This window comes from Solanum tuberosum, unplaced genomic scaffold, assembly GCF_000226075.1.
Source record: "Solanum tuberosum cultivar DM 1-3 516 R44 unplaced genomic scaffold, SolTub_3.0 scf00252, whole genome shotgun sequence".
Taxonomy (NCBI): Eukaryota; Viridiplantae; Streptophyta; class Magnoliopsida; order Solanales; family Solanaceae; genus Solanum; species Solanum tuberosum.
The window spans coordinates 191,558-209,330 of NW_006239175.1; the positions used below are offsets into that span (position 1 = coordinate 191,558).

General features: G+C 33.6%; 1 protein-coding gene across 1 annotated transcript; it reads left to right on the plus strand.

Moving 5' to 3' along the window:
* Positions 1-11,647: 11,647 nt before the first annotated feature.
* Positions 11,648-17,194, plus strand: LOC102590917 (putative transcription factor bHLH041). The gene is made up of 8 exons (XM_006357643.2): positions 11,648-12,050; positions 12,158-12,256; positions 12,340-12,445; positions 12,543-12,557; positions 12,650-12,712; positions 12,795-13,484; positions 13,967-14,347; positions 16,964-17,194. The coding sequence occupies exons 1-8, from the start codon at positions 11,938-11,940 to the stop codon at positions 17,027-17,029; spliced, it is 1,533 nt and encodes a 510-aa protein (XP_006357705.1). The 5' UTR covers positions 11,648-11,937; the 3' UTR covers positions 17,030-17,194.
* The last annotated feature ends 579 nt before the right edge of the window (positions 17,195-17,773 follow it).

The following is a 17,773-nucleotide window of genomic DNA, read 5'->3' on the forward strand; positions in this document are numbered from 1 at the left end:
GTACCTCTATCTGATATGATGGAAATCAGAAATTTATGCAATTGAACTATCTCGCGGATATAGAATTTGGCTTAACTTCTCTGCATTATAAGTCACCACCGAAATAAAGTGCAGACTTAATTAACCTATCAACAGTCACCCATATGGAATCAAACTTACCCAATGTCTTTGGAAGACAAACCACAAAGTCTATTGCAATCCTTTCCCACTTCCATTCAGGAATGGGCATTCTCTGAAGTGTCCGTCCTGGCCTCTGGTGTTCGTACTTTACCTGCTGAAAATTCAGACATTAGGCCACAAAATCAACAATGTCATGCTTTATTCTATTCCATCAATAATGGTGTCTCAAATCATGATACATCTTGGTTGCACCAGGATGTATAGAATACCTCGAACTGTGAGACTCTCAAGAATAGTCTACGTCAAATTATCAACACAGGGCACACACACCCTCCCCTAAATCCTCAAGACGCGTATCTTATCAATCACAACATCCTTGTCTTTTCCTCGTAAGGCCATATCACGAATCTGGCTCAGCTTTTTATTATCAAATTGCTCTATCTTAATCTTATCTAGAAAAGAATATCTTGCCTCCATACAAGCCAAGAATCCTCCTTTATGAGTTATTTCCATCCTTATAAGGTCATTAGCTAGAATTTGAACCTCTCTAGCCAATGGGTGTCTAGAAGCTTGCAAATGGGATAAACTCCCCATGCTCCCTGCTTTTCTACTTAGGGCATCAACCACAACATTAGTTTTTCACGAGTGATAAAGAATAGTAATATTTTAGTCTTTTAGAAACTCCATCCACCTCCTCTGCCTTAAATTCAAGTATAGATGAGTGAACAAATATTGTAAACTGCGATGATCTATATACACTTCACACTTGACCCCATATAGATAATGCCCCCACTTGCTTCAATGCATATACAACCATAATTAACTACAAATCATGAGTGAGATAGTTACGCTCATGCACTTTCAATTGCCTTGAAGCGTAGAAAATTACATTCCTCTCCTGCATTAGAACTGCACCTAAACTAGAATAAGATGCATTATAATAAACAATAAAATTCTTACCTTCCACAGGCAAGGCAAGAATTAGTGCAGTAGTCAATAAGGTTTTGAGTCTCAAAAAACACTCTTCACACTCATTTGATCATACAAATGGAAAATTCTGCTTGGTCAAATTAGTCAGCTGGAAAGCAATATCAGCAAATCTCTTGATGAACCAGCGGTAGTAGCTAGCTAAACCAACAAAGCTCCTTACCTCTGAAACATTAGCGGGCATTACCCAACTCTTCACTGTTTGAATATTCTGGGGATCCACCATCACTCCATCCTTAGAAACCACATGTCCTAAGAAGGACACTGAAGTGAGCCAAAACTCAAACTTAGACAATTTGGCATAAAGCATTTTTGCTCTTAACAATTTCAGTACAATTCTTAAATGCCCTTCATGTTCTTTTTTGTTCTTTGACTAGATCAGTATATCATTAATTAATAAAATAACAAAGAGATCGAGATATGGCTTAAAGATTCCGTTAATTAGGCTCATGAAAGTAGTAGGGGCATTCATAAGTTCAAAATACATTACCAAGAACTCATAGTACCCATACCTCATTTGAAAAGCAGTCTTTCGTACATCCGCCACTCACATTTTCGGCTGATGAAAACCAAACCTCAAATTAATTTTAGAGAAGACACAAGCACCCTGCAACTGATCGAACAAATCTTCAATGCGAGCAATGTGATACTTTTTCTTAATAGTCACCCTATCCAGCTGCTTGTAGTCTATGCACATCCAAAAACTACCATCTTTCTTCTTCATAAATTAAACTGGATCACTCTAAGATAGAGGTACTCGGTCTAATAAAACCTTTACCTAACAATTCCTGAAGTTGGGCCTTCACTCTCTCAACTTAGTTGGCGCCATTCTATAAGGTGGAATGGAAATAGGGTGAGTACCCAGCTCTAGGTCAATATATAAATCAATATCCTTGTGGCATTCCATGAAGGTTTGCAGGAAAAACATCCACAAACTCATACACTATCAAAACAAACTCAATCAAAGGCACTTTGGAACTATCATTTCTGAGATGAGTCTAGAAAGCTAACGTCCATTACTTATCAAGCTCTTAGCACGGATAAAAGAGACAGTCCAAACTGGGGCGGGAATATTGTCACCCTCCCACATCAGTGGATCTATCCTAGGCTTGATAAAAAAGGTCACGGTCTTAGCATTGCAATCTAAGATAGCAAAATTTGGAGAAAACCAAGTCATACCCAGAATTACATCAAAGTCAACCATCTCCAGAATAATCAAATCTGCATAAGTTTTTCTCCCCATAAAAGTCACAAGGCAAGATCTATACACCTTCTCAACTAGCACAGACACACTAACAAGAGTAGAAACATGAATAGAGACGTCAAGCAAGTAACAACATAAATTAAATACATTAGCTAATGAGGAAGATACATAAGAGAAAGTGGATCCATGATCAAACAATATGGAAGCCATGCAATAGCAACAAGAAGAATACATGTGATAACAACATCATATGCCTTTGCCTCTAGCCTCCCAAGGAAAGCGTAACAATGGGCTCTGTCTCCTGTCTAACCATTTCCCTTACTGGGCTGCACTCCAATAGTTCCAACCTGCCCACCACCAGAGCTCGACTGGTGACCTCCACAACCTTAGCCATGTCATCCTAAAAAATGACACTCTGCCATAGCCACCCCTACCTCTGACTGTTGTGGCTCTGTAACCCTGATCGTACCGAGCCTGAATCTACCTCGACCAATATTTCCTAAATTTCCCAATCTCACCACATCCATAACAAGTACTGGAGTTGAGAGTAGGTCTTTGTTAAGAAAAAAAAGACTGTATAGGACGGATAATCCTCAGAACTTTACGCTCTAGAGTAAGAACCACTAAACTCTCTTCCTTTATGGACTTTCTTGAACGCTGTCACCTTGAAAAAGCCATATGGCTTCACCCCCTCTACCTCTATCATAAAATCAACTGCTTCTTGAAAATATATTGTAGAAGAAGCCACTTGTAAAGCTAGAATATGCAAATCTTACCTCAATCCTTCACAAAGCGGTGAGTTAGCTCTTGTAGATTGAAGCAAAGCTAAGTAAACTACCTGGATAAAGCAGGAAATTTAGCCTTATATGCTGTAACAAACATTTTCCCTTGCTTTATATTCAGAAATTCGTTTTTCCTCCTGTCCCTTAAAGTTTGGGGTATATAATTCTCCATTAAGAAACTAGAAAATTTTGCCCAAGTAATAGGTAGTGCCTTTGCTAGTTGACACTTAACATGGGACTGCTACTGCATTTTGGTATCTAATGACAATCCACAAGGATGTCATAAGCAATTGTCAGATTTAGTACCCTATAAGACTGGAGGTTTCAACTTTAAGAACATAATCAAGAGATAATGTTGGTTAATGAATTTAAGAACATAATCAAGAGATAATGTTGGTCACTAGTCATTATAGGCCCTGTAGTCAATCTGGGGAAACATGCACGTTTCCAAGGACACATCCATGTGGGGAGCGACAATAATTGTGTGATGTACTCCCTGATACTGAGATGCTGGTGCAGAAAAAGCTGGGGTGCTTGGTCCTGATGAATAACCCACTAAGATAAGTGATAACCAGATAGATCATCTTTGGAGTATGCTGGGTGGTGTTTCCCTCTCATGAATATGCTCACCCTCTTCTTCATCGTCCTCTCTTACCACCTCATCGGCTGGTGGAACGTTGCTCTACCATTGACTGGTCCAACTGCCTGACCTCTACCCCTAGTGGGCTTTCTCCAACAACCTCTATAACGGCCTCTCGTCACTACTCCCCTCGATCTATAGTCCCAACGGTTGGCTCAGGTGTATCCTCTCTTGCTGGTGTTGGTGTTACCACTGTTGTTGATCTAGTTCCGACCATCTGTGAAATAGAATGAAAAAGGTTAGATAATAATTTGTATAGCCTAGATACCAATTGGATTCACGTAATAGCACAAAGAAAGAAGGAAATGAGTTTTCCTAAAGTCTGATAGCCTCTCGAAGAAAAGTAAAGACATTCCCATACCATTTCGCAAGACCCTACTAGATTTGTACTTGAGTGAAGAGATCACTGAACCTAAAGCTCTACTACCAACTTTGTCACGATCCAAAACAGATAATGAGTAGCACCCACACTTAACCTTCTAGGCAAGGGAACGAACGAATACAATTCCAACTTATTATAGTTGTTCACCTTACGAAATACAACAATAATGCCGAAACTCAAATCTTATTAAAGCAAGAAATAAAAACACACTAGAGTATTACATATCGTTTCCCAAAATCTGAAAGTCACCACATCAAGGACATCTGATCCTCAAATATGAAGTCTAAGAGTATCAAAGACATCATGATAAATAGATAAAATAGTTTGTGTTCGAAAACTAAGGACATCATGTCATGACCGAGAGAATCCAACATGAGCTAGAAGGAATAGTTCACACCTGGAACCTGATATGCTCGATACTGGTTAGAGCTGAGGGCGAGTAAAAGTCGCTAGTACACTTGGTGCACTCCACAAAAGGAAAACAAAGAACAATACAAGTAGGGGTTAGAACAGGGTAATATGTATTGAGTGGATACCATCGGTCGAATCAAAATAGAAACTAATATGTATAAAGTACTAACAGGAAATCAACTATAGCACTTAGAAAGTGACAATCAATAAGCAACATGAATAAGTGATGACACCAATGAAACAAGTACGTAATTAGTCAACAATAGCAAGAACACACATAAGGTCTTTAGCCTCCACACCATGCTCTTTTCGGAAATGAGTTCTTTGAGATTGAGTATATTAAGTTACTTTAATATGTTTTCCTTTAATGTTACCGTGCCAGAACGTGACACCCGATCCAATAATATTTTGCTGGCTCGTGGCATCCGATTCAACAATATAGTTAATTTATTTTTCTTTATCATCAGTTTCTACTTCATTAACAATGTTTCATCAATCCTTCTAATACCGAGCCTGACTCTGCCTCGACCAATATTTCCTGATATGCCCATTCTCACCACATCCATAACAAGTCCTGGAGTTGAGAGTAGGTTTCTTTGAAAACGAAGAAGACTGAAGATAACCCCCAAACTTAGAAAAAGGCTGGCTGGTTTGTGAAAGACGCTTAGCTAAAACCTACAATGACAAATGAATAGGATGGGACAGATAATCTTCAGAACTATGTTCTTTAGAGTAAGAACCACTAAACTCGCTTCTTTTACGGAACTTCTTGAATATTGTCACCTTGATAAAGTCATCTAGCTTCACGCCCTCTACCTCCATCATAAAATTAACCACTTCCTAAAAATATTTTGTAGAAGAAGCCACTTGTAAAGCTAGAATCTACAAATCCGACCTTAATCCTTCACAAAGCGGTGAATTAGCTCTTGTAGATTAAACCAAAACTAAGTAGAATACCTGGATAAAGAAGGAAATTTGGCCTCATAGGCTGCAATAGACATCTTCCCTTGCTCTATATTCAAGAACTCATCTTTCCTTCTATCCCTTAAAGTCTAGTATATAATTCTCCATGAAGAAGCTAGAAAATGTTGCCCAAGTCATAGGTAGTGCCTTTGCTAGTTGACACTCAACATGAGACTGGTACCATATTTTGGCATCTTCTTGGGACCGATATTTCACAAAATCAACACCAAATTGCTCCACTATATATATATACACACACAAGAAAATCATAAGCATCTTCAGTTCTAGTACCCTTGAAGACTAGAGGTTTCAACTTTAAGAACTTAATAAAAAGATCATGTTGGTCACTAGTCCTTATATGCACTGTAGTAAACCGAAGGAAACATGCATGTTTCCAAGGACACATCTATGTGGGGAGCCATAAAGGTTGTGTGTTGTACTCCCTAAACCAGAGTTGTTGGTGCATAAAACGTTGGGGGTACTTGATCCTGACCAGATTACCCACTAAGATAGGTGAGAACCAGAAGGATCATCTCTGAAGTAGGCTGGGTGGTGCTTCCTTCTCATGAACATGCTCACCCTCAAGCTCATCATCCTCTCCTACCACCTCATCGACTGGTGGAGAGGTGGCTGCTTTACCCCTGACTAGCCCAACTACCTTACCTCTACACCTAGTGGGCTTTCTCCCGCGACCTCTACTACGGACTCTTGTCTCTACTCCCCCCCCCCCCCGATCTACAACCTCAATAGTTGGCTCAGGTGCATCCTCTCTTGCTGGTGATGGTATTACCACTATTGTTGCTCTAGTTCGGACCATATACAAAATAGTGTAAAAAAGGTCAGATACTAATTTGTATAGCCTAGATACCAATTGGATTCAAGTAATAGCACGAAAGAAAAAAGGAAATGAGTTTTCCTAAAAACCTATAGCCTCTCGAAGAAAAATAAAGACGTTTCCATACCATTTCGCAAGACTCTACTAGACATGTACTTGAGATCATCAAATCTAAAGCTCTGATACCAATTTTTTCACGATCCAAAATGGGTAATGAGGAGCACCCACTCTTAAACTTCTAGGCAGGTGAACCAACGAATGCAATCCCAACTTATTTTAGTTGTTCAACTTACGAAATACAAAAATAATGCAGAAACTCAAATCTTATTAAAGTAAGAAATAAAAAACACACTAGAGTCCATTATATATCATTTTCCAAAATCTAAAAGTCACTACACCAAGGACATCTGATCCTCAAATATCAATTCTAAGAGTATCAACAACACCAGGATAAATAGATAAAATAGTTTGTGTACGAAAACTAAGGATATCATTTCATGACCAAGAGAATCCAACATAAGCTAGAATGAATAGATCACCCTGGAACCTGATATGCTGGAAACTGGTTAGAGCTAAGGGCGAGTAAAAGCTGCTAGTACACTTGGTGCACTCCACAAAAGGAAAACAAAGAACAATACAAATATGGGTTAGAATAGGGCAATATGTATTGAGTAGATACCATTGGTAGAATCAAAATAGAAACTAATATGCATAAAGTAATAACAAGAAATCAACTATAGCACTTAAAAAGTGACAATCAACAAGCAACATGAATAAGTGATGACAAAAATGAAACAAGTACGTAATTAGTCAACAATAGCAAGAACACACATGAGGTCTCAAGCCTCCACGCCATGCTCTGTTGAGAAATGAGTTCTTTGAGATTGAGTATATTACATTACTTTAATATGTTCTCCTTTAATGTTACTGTGTCGGAACCCGATCCAACAGTATAGTTAATTCATTTTTCTTTATCATCACTTTCCACTTCATTAACAATATTTCATCAATCCTTCTTTATTCAAGACCACTTTGATAGAGCAAGTTCAAGATTATGGATTTCGCGGTCTTGGAATCATAGACCGATCACAACAACATATATATCCTCCAAACCACAACAACTAAGTACATAAAAAATTTCACAATATTACTCAATGACTATCAATCACTATTAAGAGTCTCTCTATCATATAGAAAAATCATAACCCACCTTAACCAAAGAACTAAAGTCAAGAAAACTAATTCACCAATATTTTCCTTCCTTCAATGCCTCATAACGTTCCAAATCTATCAAGTATGCATAAATTGTAAGTAAATGCACTCAATTCTATAACCAAGTTCCTAATCTTGATGCCAATTAATATGTCAACTCTCGTATTTTCTCAAATGTCAAGCCTAGGGTTAAATCTCAATTCCTCCAAATAACATAAATCAAATGGAATTCATATAATAAAATACATAAAATATTTAATTACCTATACCAATATATCAAAACTTGAATCATAATGTGATAACTATTAAAATAAATTAAAGATCGAAGCCAGATCTTACAATTAGTCGTGACATTATTGTACCAGAATAATAGTTACAAGCTTGATATAATACCTAACTACCATGTACAAGGATTCATGTTTTTCTAATGGTCTTATTGCCGATAACAAATCAGTACCCATTTTTGTCAAATCATTATCTTCCTCACTTTTTATCCCAAATTCAACCTACTAGTAAATAATACTCACACCTATAACAACCCCACTTTTGCACTCTTATATTTCCTTACCTCACCAATCATCAAGCTAATCACAATTCAAGCTTATACATATCATTAATGTTACTAGAAAGAAGTGAAGAACAAATTCACTTGAAGCCGCGCCGTTTCAATTTGCTTTTTTAACCGTGGATCTATTTTATCTTCCTTTCTTGTACATATTATTTACTAACCTAATTATTGTGCATGACTAATTAAAAAATTGGTGAAAGTGGTCCATCACTACTTTTAATAAAATATTTTCATTAACCACCAACTAGATTGTTTATTAAAATTACCTCATTAGTTAGATAACTATAGTTAACGAATAGTCCAAAATACCCACTTAGATTCTACATAAGGAGTCTTTTATGGAATAAGAAGTTTTAGTACTCAAAATGACCTAATGGGTCATTACAGAGGTTTTCAGGCTATTTCTGCATAAAATTCCATTTCGTCCCGCTATAATTACTCAGCCCGCTATAACAGAACTTACCCCGCTATAGCGGTTTGCACACTCCGCTATAGCGATCTGAGACCCACTTAGTGGGATATGTGAACTTCAGAGACTCAAAATTCCTAAAGACCACCTTTTTCACAACATACCTCTTTTCCTTGATGTCCTGAACAATCCCTTTTACGCCGAATTCGATTTTGAGAGTTCTACTTGTCTGAATTTGATTTCATGAAGCCCTACAAGTTCTTAATTTCTTGGCTACAAGAATATATCAACCACAACTAGACATCATACCCCACCCATTCTCAGATGTCCCTAGACCTCACCTAGCCTAAACTCCGTCTGAGGCTGGCCTAGCCAAAAATTTAAGTCACTACCCGCTAAGTTTACTGGCCCAATTTTTTTCACTATGACCTTCCCATAACGATCAGATTGGTTGTTACAGTATTACTTCTTATTAATTAATATTAATATAAATTATTATTTGACAATTACGTAAAAAGAAATATAAATTACGATAATTAACCGTTTAAAATATTTTATAAATTATAAAATTTCTTAATTGCATTTGTGCAATGTAAATTGAGACAAATAGAAATACATATTGGCCCGTACTTGCACGAATTCTTTGTGTCTAGTAGAATTTACGAAGAAACAATTGTGCTGCTTCAACGGTCTGTTTCATGGTCCTTCTTTTGGATGCTTCTGTGCTGCCTAATTAAGCTTCCATTTTTATGTGAGAGGATGTGAGTTCAAGCCGTTGTGCAACCGAGATTTTTTGGCTATTACAATTTCCTCCTACAACTTCTTTCAGTAATTGTACATGCTTTTGTTTTCTTAATTTAACGATTGATGTATTCTTTTGATTGATGACTGTGTAAATTCTAGGATTTCATCCATTACAAGCTTTTAAAAAGGGAAATTAGTGAAGATATTTCATCAATTTAGAAGAAATGAACATGCCTGCTTCTTAATAAGGGCCAGTTTGGTCCTTTTAGTTTTTAGTTTTAATTTGTTCGCTTTATTTTTCCTTTTAATTTGGAGTTACCTAAAAAGTACTATTAACTATAATAATATATAACTTAAGATAGACGAGAGGGAGTTGCTCGGATGGTTAGTATCTATTAATATTATAGATGATAGATAGAAAAAAAGGTGTAATTAACATTCGTTATTCTCAAAAGTAATACAAAAAAGAATTCTCTCTCTTTTAATTTATATGACAAATTTTGAATAAACACGATGCTTGGAAAAGTAATGAAGATTTTTGGAACGTGTTTCCTCCACTCTATATAAGTTGTCCAATTTTCTTTTTACACGCTGCTTAAAAAGTCATAAATAAAAAGGATAAGTTTACTATTTTATCCATTAAGAAACTTTTTTTTGAAATTTTATAAACTTATTTACACTTTAAAAAGGAATTAATTGTAAGGACAAAAAAATGTAATTAATTTAATATTAATTTTGTAAATTGACAAGTAATTTGAGATAATTATTTTTCGTAACGTGGACAAGTAATATTAAAGAGAATATATTACATCACATTTACGTAACTATAAAGTTAGATTAAGTTTAATTAAGTTAGATTCTTTTCAAATTCAAAAAATCATCATTCAAACGAATAAAAAAAATTATCATAAGGATTATGTATTATTTTCTTTGTCAAAATTTATGTGATATCCTTTGATTTGAAATTAAGTTTAAGATATATTTTTTAAAATTTATGGTCTAAAAAACTCTTTGACCATTTATGTGGTTATAAATCATTTCATTAAAAGAAAATTTCAAAATTGAATTATTTTCAATCATGAAAGAATGATATTTTTTTTAAAAGTGAAACAAAAAGAAAAATGCGTAAAATAAAAAAAAATGTGTCACGTAATTAGGACAAATAAAGTTGACAGCATGATAGGAAAAATGTTCAAATAGGTAAAACATCTTTCTGAAATTTTAAAGAACAAAAAGAGAGATTCTGGAGTTAGAGAGATCCCAGCTTCTCAGGGGTTAGGTTAGTGGAATTATATATCCAAAAACATTACATAAAGAAAAATTAGGAAGGGTCATTTTCTGCCATCCTCCTTTGACTCAATTCAAATTTTGTTACATTACCTAAAAAGGAATAGTTTTACTAATTTATTTTTAAAACTTTTTTGGAAATCTATTAATTTATTCATATTTTAAAATGAAATTAATTGTAAGGATAAAATTTAAAAAATGTTATTAATTTGGTCTTAATTTGATAAACTAACAAGTAAATTAGGATAACTATTATCCGTAATATGAACAACTAATATGAAACGTAGACAATACATTTCATTACATTATGTTAAAGGTTTAATTAAGTTGAATTGTTTTCAAATTCCGAAATTTCCCATTCTGTTTTTTAACACAAAAAAAACAATTATCATAGGGAATATGTACTATTTTCCTTATTGTAATTTACATGATATCATTTGGCTTGAAATAAAATTTAAGAAAAAAAAGAAATCTTTTGAAATTTGTGGTCTAAAATATTGCTTTACCATTTGCGTGACTATAATTGCAAAGCTAGATTGTTCCCAGTTATAAAAAAAGTGATTTTTTTAACTAAATAAAAAAAATGTATGTCACATAAAATGAGACAAGTAATTGATAGAGTTTGTAACATGATAGAAAATAAGTTCAAATAAGTGAGATTTTTTCTACCCACAAGGGTTATGGTGGAGTGGTAAGTATACTTCATTATTCTTAATCAATGGTTTCAGGTTCAAATACCATAAAAATGAAGTTATCTTTGTTATGGAGCGTGATCTTTCTGAATGTTAAGTACAAAAAAGACATTGTGGGATTAGAGAGATCCCAGGTAGGTTGGTACAATTATTTATCCAAAAAAATAAACATACATGAAAAATAAATTAATTAGGAAGGGTCACTTTCTGCCATCCTCCCTTGACTCAATTCAAATCTATACCTTGGTGGACTTTGACCATTACTTTTCCACCCTCTTGGCTGGCTACTTCTTTTCTTTCCCATACTTTTCCATATCTAATTTTCTTCTCCCTTGAAAAATTCAAGTTCATATATATATATTATTATTCCTTTACTACTTTTCTTCTCACAGACTTGTAGTATCACTCTTTTATATTGGTGGGGTCCTTTTCATCATTTTCATACTTGTGCAATCCTCCCAACCTTTGTACTACTACTACAACTACTTTTCAAATTGTTCCCCCACAATTAAAAAGTATACTACCACCAAACATGAATGGTAGCCAAAAAGTGTTATTAGCTCTTTCTTGAAACACATAAATATGTTTCAATTTTCCATACATGCAAAAGCTTAAGAAGTAGAAATATGAAAACCACACAAACATTCATGTAGTAATTAAGCATATATAGAAACGTTGTCTTTTTTTGTTGGAGCTGATCCATGGACTCCATCTTCTTCCTTGAAGAAGGAGACCGCACGGTCTTTCTATTAAAGATAATGGAGTCATTTGGTTGCACGTACATATGCCTTTGGCAATACTTCCAACCTTCCAAGTAAGATCACTACTTCTTCATCATAGTCGTCTATAGCTACTTCTTCTTCCATTACACAAAATAACATGCATCATACTTAATTAATGTGAGTTCATTTTACTTTGTAGCACTTTCATGTCCTTGGGTGGAATCTACAACGGAGAAAATGACGTTGCCCAGAGATTATTCGAAGAATATAAGCATTCATGGCTTATCATGGATAACGGGTAGGTAATTCGATAATAAACATTGATCATGCTAAAGAGAATAATTGTTCTAATTGTATATTTATTCGTTCACCTGCATTCAGCCGCATTCCAGGACTGGCCTTCAAGAACAATGTTCCTTATATGGAACTGAAGTTTGCTGATCTTCAATCACATGCATCCAATCCAATTCAGCTTCAATTCTATTACGTACGTATACGTACCACTTGATTCTTTCTGATTAATACTAGATTTAATTTTCAAAAAATGTTCAAGCTAACCTTTAAATATATGATTCATGTTGCAGGAAGCTGGGATAAAGGTTCGTATATATACATGATTAATTTATTTCATTATTATGACATGATGATTCATATATACACTCAATCTGATTTTGTTTTTAATTTACTTCAGACAACTATATGTATGGGATGCAGCATAGGAGAAATTGAATTTGGAATGACTTGTAGCCCCCAAGTAAGACCATTGAGTATATAATTTCTTATGAAATTTGTATTCATATTTCAATATATTTATTTATGTTTTTCACATAATAAAGGTAAATTTGGAAATGGGGATGAAAAACTTGTTTCCGGAATACTTCTCAACAAGATCTCATCATCAGACATTGCTTACAAATATTGATCAAAATAGGCCATCGCCATCTTCATCATTCTCTCTCGATAGCCCAGGAGAATACTCATCGCTTTTATTCAATCCACCCCAAACAGATGCCTTCCCCGAGCAGACCATAAGACCAGTTTCTGCCACGGCCATGCCATTCCATCAGCAACAACCTATTGATCATCAGACATTAACTCAACTCCGAGGCAGCATTCAATTCCCGGGGGTAGAAACTGAAGATGCTGCATTGACAAGAGCGTATCTCGCTGTCATGACATCACCTTCTTCTTCATCGTCATCTCACCAATCGCGAGAAAATATTAATGTACCAACAGATTATCATTATCAAAAGGCCACTGCATTCAGAAGGTTTAGACCAGGTTTAGGTCGTCCTAGTAATGTGCAAATAGGCACATCCAGAACAATTCGTCGAGAAAACATGTTGAGAAGATCAATTACATTCTTCAGGAATTTAAATATGATGAGAAGGCAAGAACAAATCCAAGCGAATCAGCGTGCCCCTACTAGCACTCAAGTTCATCATATGATTTCAGAAAGAAGAAGACGCGAAAAACTCAACGATAGCTTTCAACTACTTAGATCTTTACTCCCTCCTGGTACAAAGGTATGATTACTCAAATATGTCTTCATCAACAACATTTACGCACATACATATTCTTCTTCATTAATAATAGGTGGCGCTAAGACTTGAATCCACTATGTGTCGATCATCTAATCCAAAAGATTTATATATACGTATTGTTAGAAAAATTACAATTTCTATCTGTTTCAATTTTTGTTTGTCTTTTAGTTTGTTTCTCTCTCCTTTTTATCAACTCTTTAATTTCAATAAATTTCTACAACACGTTTAAGATCATAAGATTATATGGTATTTAGTATATCCCACATATCTTTAGTTTAAGAGCACAAGATTCAAAAACGTTTTTACTTTCTTAAACTCCGTGTCAAGTCAAAATCAGCCAAACAATCAGAATTGTAGGAAGTATGCGTCTTAGCCATTATATAGCGTGTGTCGAAAATACTCATCATGCATGTTCCAATAAGATGATTGAAATATAATTGATCAGTTAGTTTGTTGAACTGCAGAAGGACAAAGCATCTGTTCTTTCCAGTACAACAGAATACTTAACTTCTTTGAAAGGTCAAGTGGAAGAACTTAGCAAAAAGAATGAAATGCTGAAAGCAGAGTTAGATAAACCAGAAGACATGATGAAATCCGATGCGATTAGCTCATGTGATGGAAATGAAAGAGTAGCTGTTGAAATAACAAATGTAAGTGAATCAAGTTTATCAGAATCAAGAGTAGTGAAATTGCAAGTTTCAGTAAGAGGAGAATGCAACGTCTTGGATTTGGCCACTCGTTCACTCGAATTCTTGAAAACTCAAAACGATCTAACCTTAGAGTCAGTAGCAGCAAACACCAGGCCGTCCATGGTTACTCACATTACTTTGAGAATTAGAATTCAGGTACACATGCATATTTTTCTTTCCCATTTAAATTACATATATTGACAGTACGTACGTCCATTAGTTTTTCCTTATAAAGTTTACTACTTATGTATATGGAAATCAGTGTTTTAAACGGGAGGGCATAAGGCTACACGTTTAACTTAGTATGGAGTGAGGCCTAAGTTATATGGATTTGTAAATTTTCAATTTACAATGTAGTAAAATAATATAATTAAAGACACAAAAATTATAAAAATTTATTAATAATTTAGAATAATTAAATAAAAACATGATTAGAGAAACTCATTGAATATAAAACTTCTAACATGATTTTACTAGTATAAATAATGTAATGATCATATAATTAAACTTACTATGAGATGCAAATCAACTTTAGCAGCTTAACTTTCAAAATAATAAAAGAAATCACAATTTCTTAAAATATATTACTATCATACTATGTTATTTACTTCCCTAAGAAAATAATCAATGAAATTTAATAAAACAACATTCCATCGTGAATAAAAATAAATTTACTTTCAATAGCGAAATAATAAAATATGTATAATAATTTTGAGACATATGACAATCACATGAAGACCAATCATATATAAGTGAACATGCAAAATTCAGCTATGTATTTTTAAAGAAATGTCAAGTCATATTTACCTTCATGGTGTTCTCAAAGTGGTAAATATGCAAAACTCCGATTTATTATTTGAGTTATTCTCAATCTTTTTATTTTTATAGATGATTTTTTTAAAATTAAAAAATCATCAATTTATTAAAGAATTATGAGGGTCAACACTGTTAACTAAGGAATTTGACACAATTTGTGTAAGATCTCTTAAATGAGCCCCAAACATTAGATACGTTAAGGCGTACGTACAATCGGATGCTTAAGACGTAAACTTCACGGTACTAAATCACATGCACACATTGCCTTCATATCTTTTTGCTTGAATTATTGGAGGAATAATGGTAAAGAAGAAATCTCAATTTGAGGTATTATTTTTTATAATTTTGGATTCACTTTTTATTTAGCTAGGCAGCTTATTTCATCGAACAAATTGCTAAAGATAAGAGTTCACTAAGATAAAATCATGCTTATTTATGTTATCCAAATGGAATTTTCTCCATGCAGTTGACAACCCAAAGTGGAATTGAGATATATTCAAGATCATTCTATACCAAAAATAACAAAATCAAGTAGCAATCACGAATTCCTTTTAAGAAAAACAATACTCTTATTAATCACTTGCAAATCTGTGCATTTCTATCTTATTATTACTTTTATCATGATAGAAAACTGTGTGATTCTTTCTATCTCCATATTTTCTTGCTATTATGAAATTGTATTCACTAGATTATGCAATTATCTTCCTTAGCTCGATAGTAATCAAGAGAAAATCACTTGAGCATTTTCGTGTGAAACTAGTATCCAATATTTTTCACCTGAAATTACTTTAGGTTTCTCCTTTTCCTATTTGACTTCCTTCACGCAAAAGACAACCATTAGAATATTGTCCTTAATTTTCTTAAGATATTAAAGAAGAGTTTAAGTTCCATATGATGATGGTATAAAAAGTACTATACACTGTCATGACATTAGAAAAGATGTCACATGTAACTCTATCTCCTAAAATGAATTAATGACATACTATGACATATTAAATTTATTATATTGTCTACTAGTGTATATATATAGCTTAAATACATTAAATTACTTGTAATGAACACAATATATAGCTGCCTCACCATATATTTCGTAAGCTTATAATTAATGTTTTTCTTGGTACAATAAGCTTATACTCCCTCCGTTTCACAAAGAATAACCTAGTTTGACTTGGCACGGAATTTAAGAAAATAAAGAAGAATTTTGAATCTTGTGGTCCTAAACTAAAGTTATGTCAAATATACAAAATTGTCCTTTAATCTTGTGGCCTTAAACATGCCACGTGAAAAGCTGAAATTAAAATATTACCAAAAAAAGAACGAGATTATTCTTTTTGAAACAAACTAAAAAGAAAAGAAGGTCATTTTTTTTTAAACGATGGGAGTAATTAATACAAATATATACTATCAATTTTCAAATAAACTTTGCTGCTTCTCTCAGGCTTCTGTGAACTGCCCCGCCCTCCAAAATAGAAAAATAGTAGGGAAATGTCACTTTCATTATAGGAATAATTTTTCCAACTTTTTGGTTCTCTTACTTGCCTACAAGTTTGTCCAAGCCATTACATTATAATACATTAATAGGAAAATGATATCCTATAGCAAATTAATTACTTCCTCCATTTCAGTTTGTTTGTCTAATTCTGACTTGCCACAAAGTTTAAAAAAATAATCTTATACTACACGTATATAGAATGTATCAAAATATATTTTAATTTTATCATCTTAAACGTGAAAAGTTAAAGTTAAAAAGTTACAACAACAAATAAGTAGACAATATTTTAAACAGACTAAAAGGGGAAATAAAACAAAAACTTGCTATGGAGGAAGTATCATTTCTCTCAAATTGTTAATTATTTATTTAATTATTAATTATATTATAAGTTTATAAAACTTAAAATTCTTGTTGATTTGTTTTTTAAGTTACCAACTTTGTGTTATTTTCTTGTGTTGGTCCAGGGTAGTGAATGGGACGAGTCTGGTTTCGAGGAAGCAGTGAAAAGGGTTGTTGATGACTTGTCATAGTTGGTAGGGCCATCAAATTTTGACTGGCGGCGCCTAGTATTACGACTATTTCCCCCCTATTATATATACTTTAAACTATAGTCATAGAGATCATCAATTAATATCCTAAAATTACAATCATGTCATTGCACAATTTTGTTGCTAGTTTTACCTCCTAGTGTGTATTTATATTTTATTTCATTTACTAATATTTAATATTTAATCATTTTGGTTTAAAAAGTATGTATGTATGTTAAGGGTGGTGTATCGGTCAGTTCGGTTCTGTTTTGAAGTTTTTTGATTTGTAGACATGCTAAATCATTATAGAACCATATTTAAGATGTTAGCTTATCTGTTATTGATTATTGATCGTTATCGATTCAGTTATCGGCTTAACCATTAAGATTTGACACAAAAAATAATCATTGAAAATCACTTACAAACAAGGTGATTAACTAAATGAACCATGCACATGAGTTCACAGATTGCATATTGCTCAAAAGCAAACACTATATTGTAGAATAACCAAAAGTTTAAGCCAACCAGAAATAAAAGTAGGAAACTAGACTCTAAGTCAAAGACTTTATATACAAAATAGTATAAATATAATTATTTAATTTACTATCAGATTATCAGTTCCGTTAAAAAAAAAACTCAAAGTGTTAAGAATAGATAACTCGATAACAAAAAATAAATTCAAAACAGCTAACCGTTATTGATAAACTAATAAAAAAAATTTGATTCGATTTTGAACAACCCTAGTTT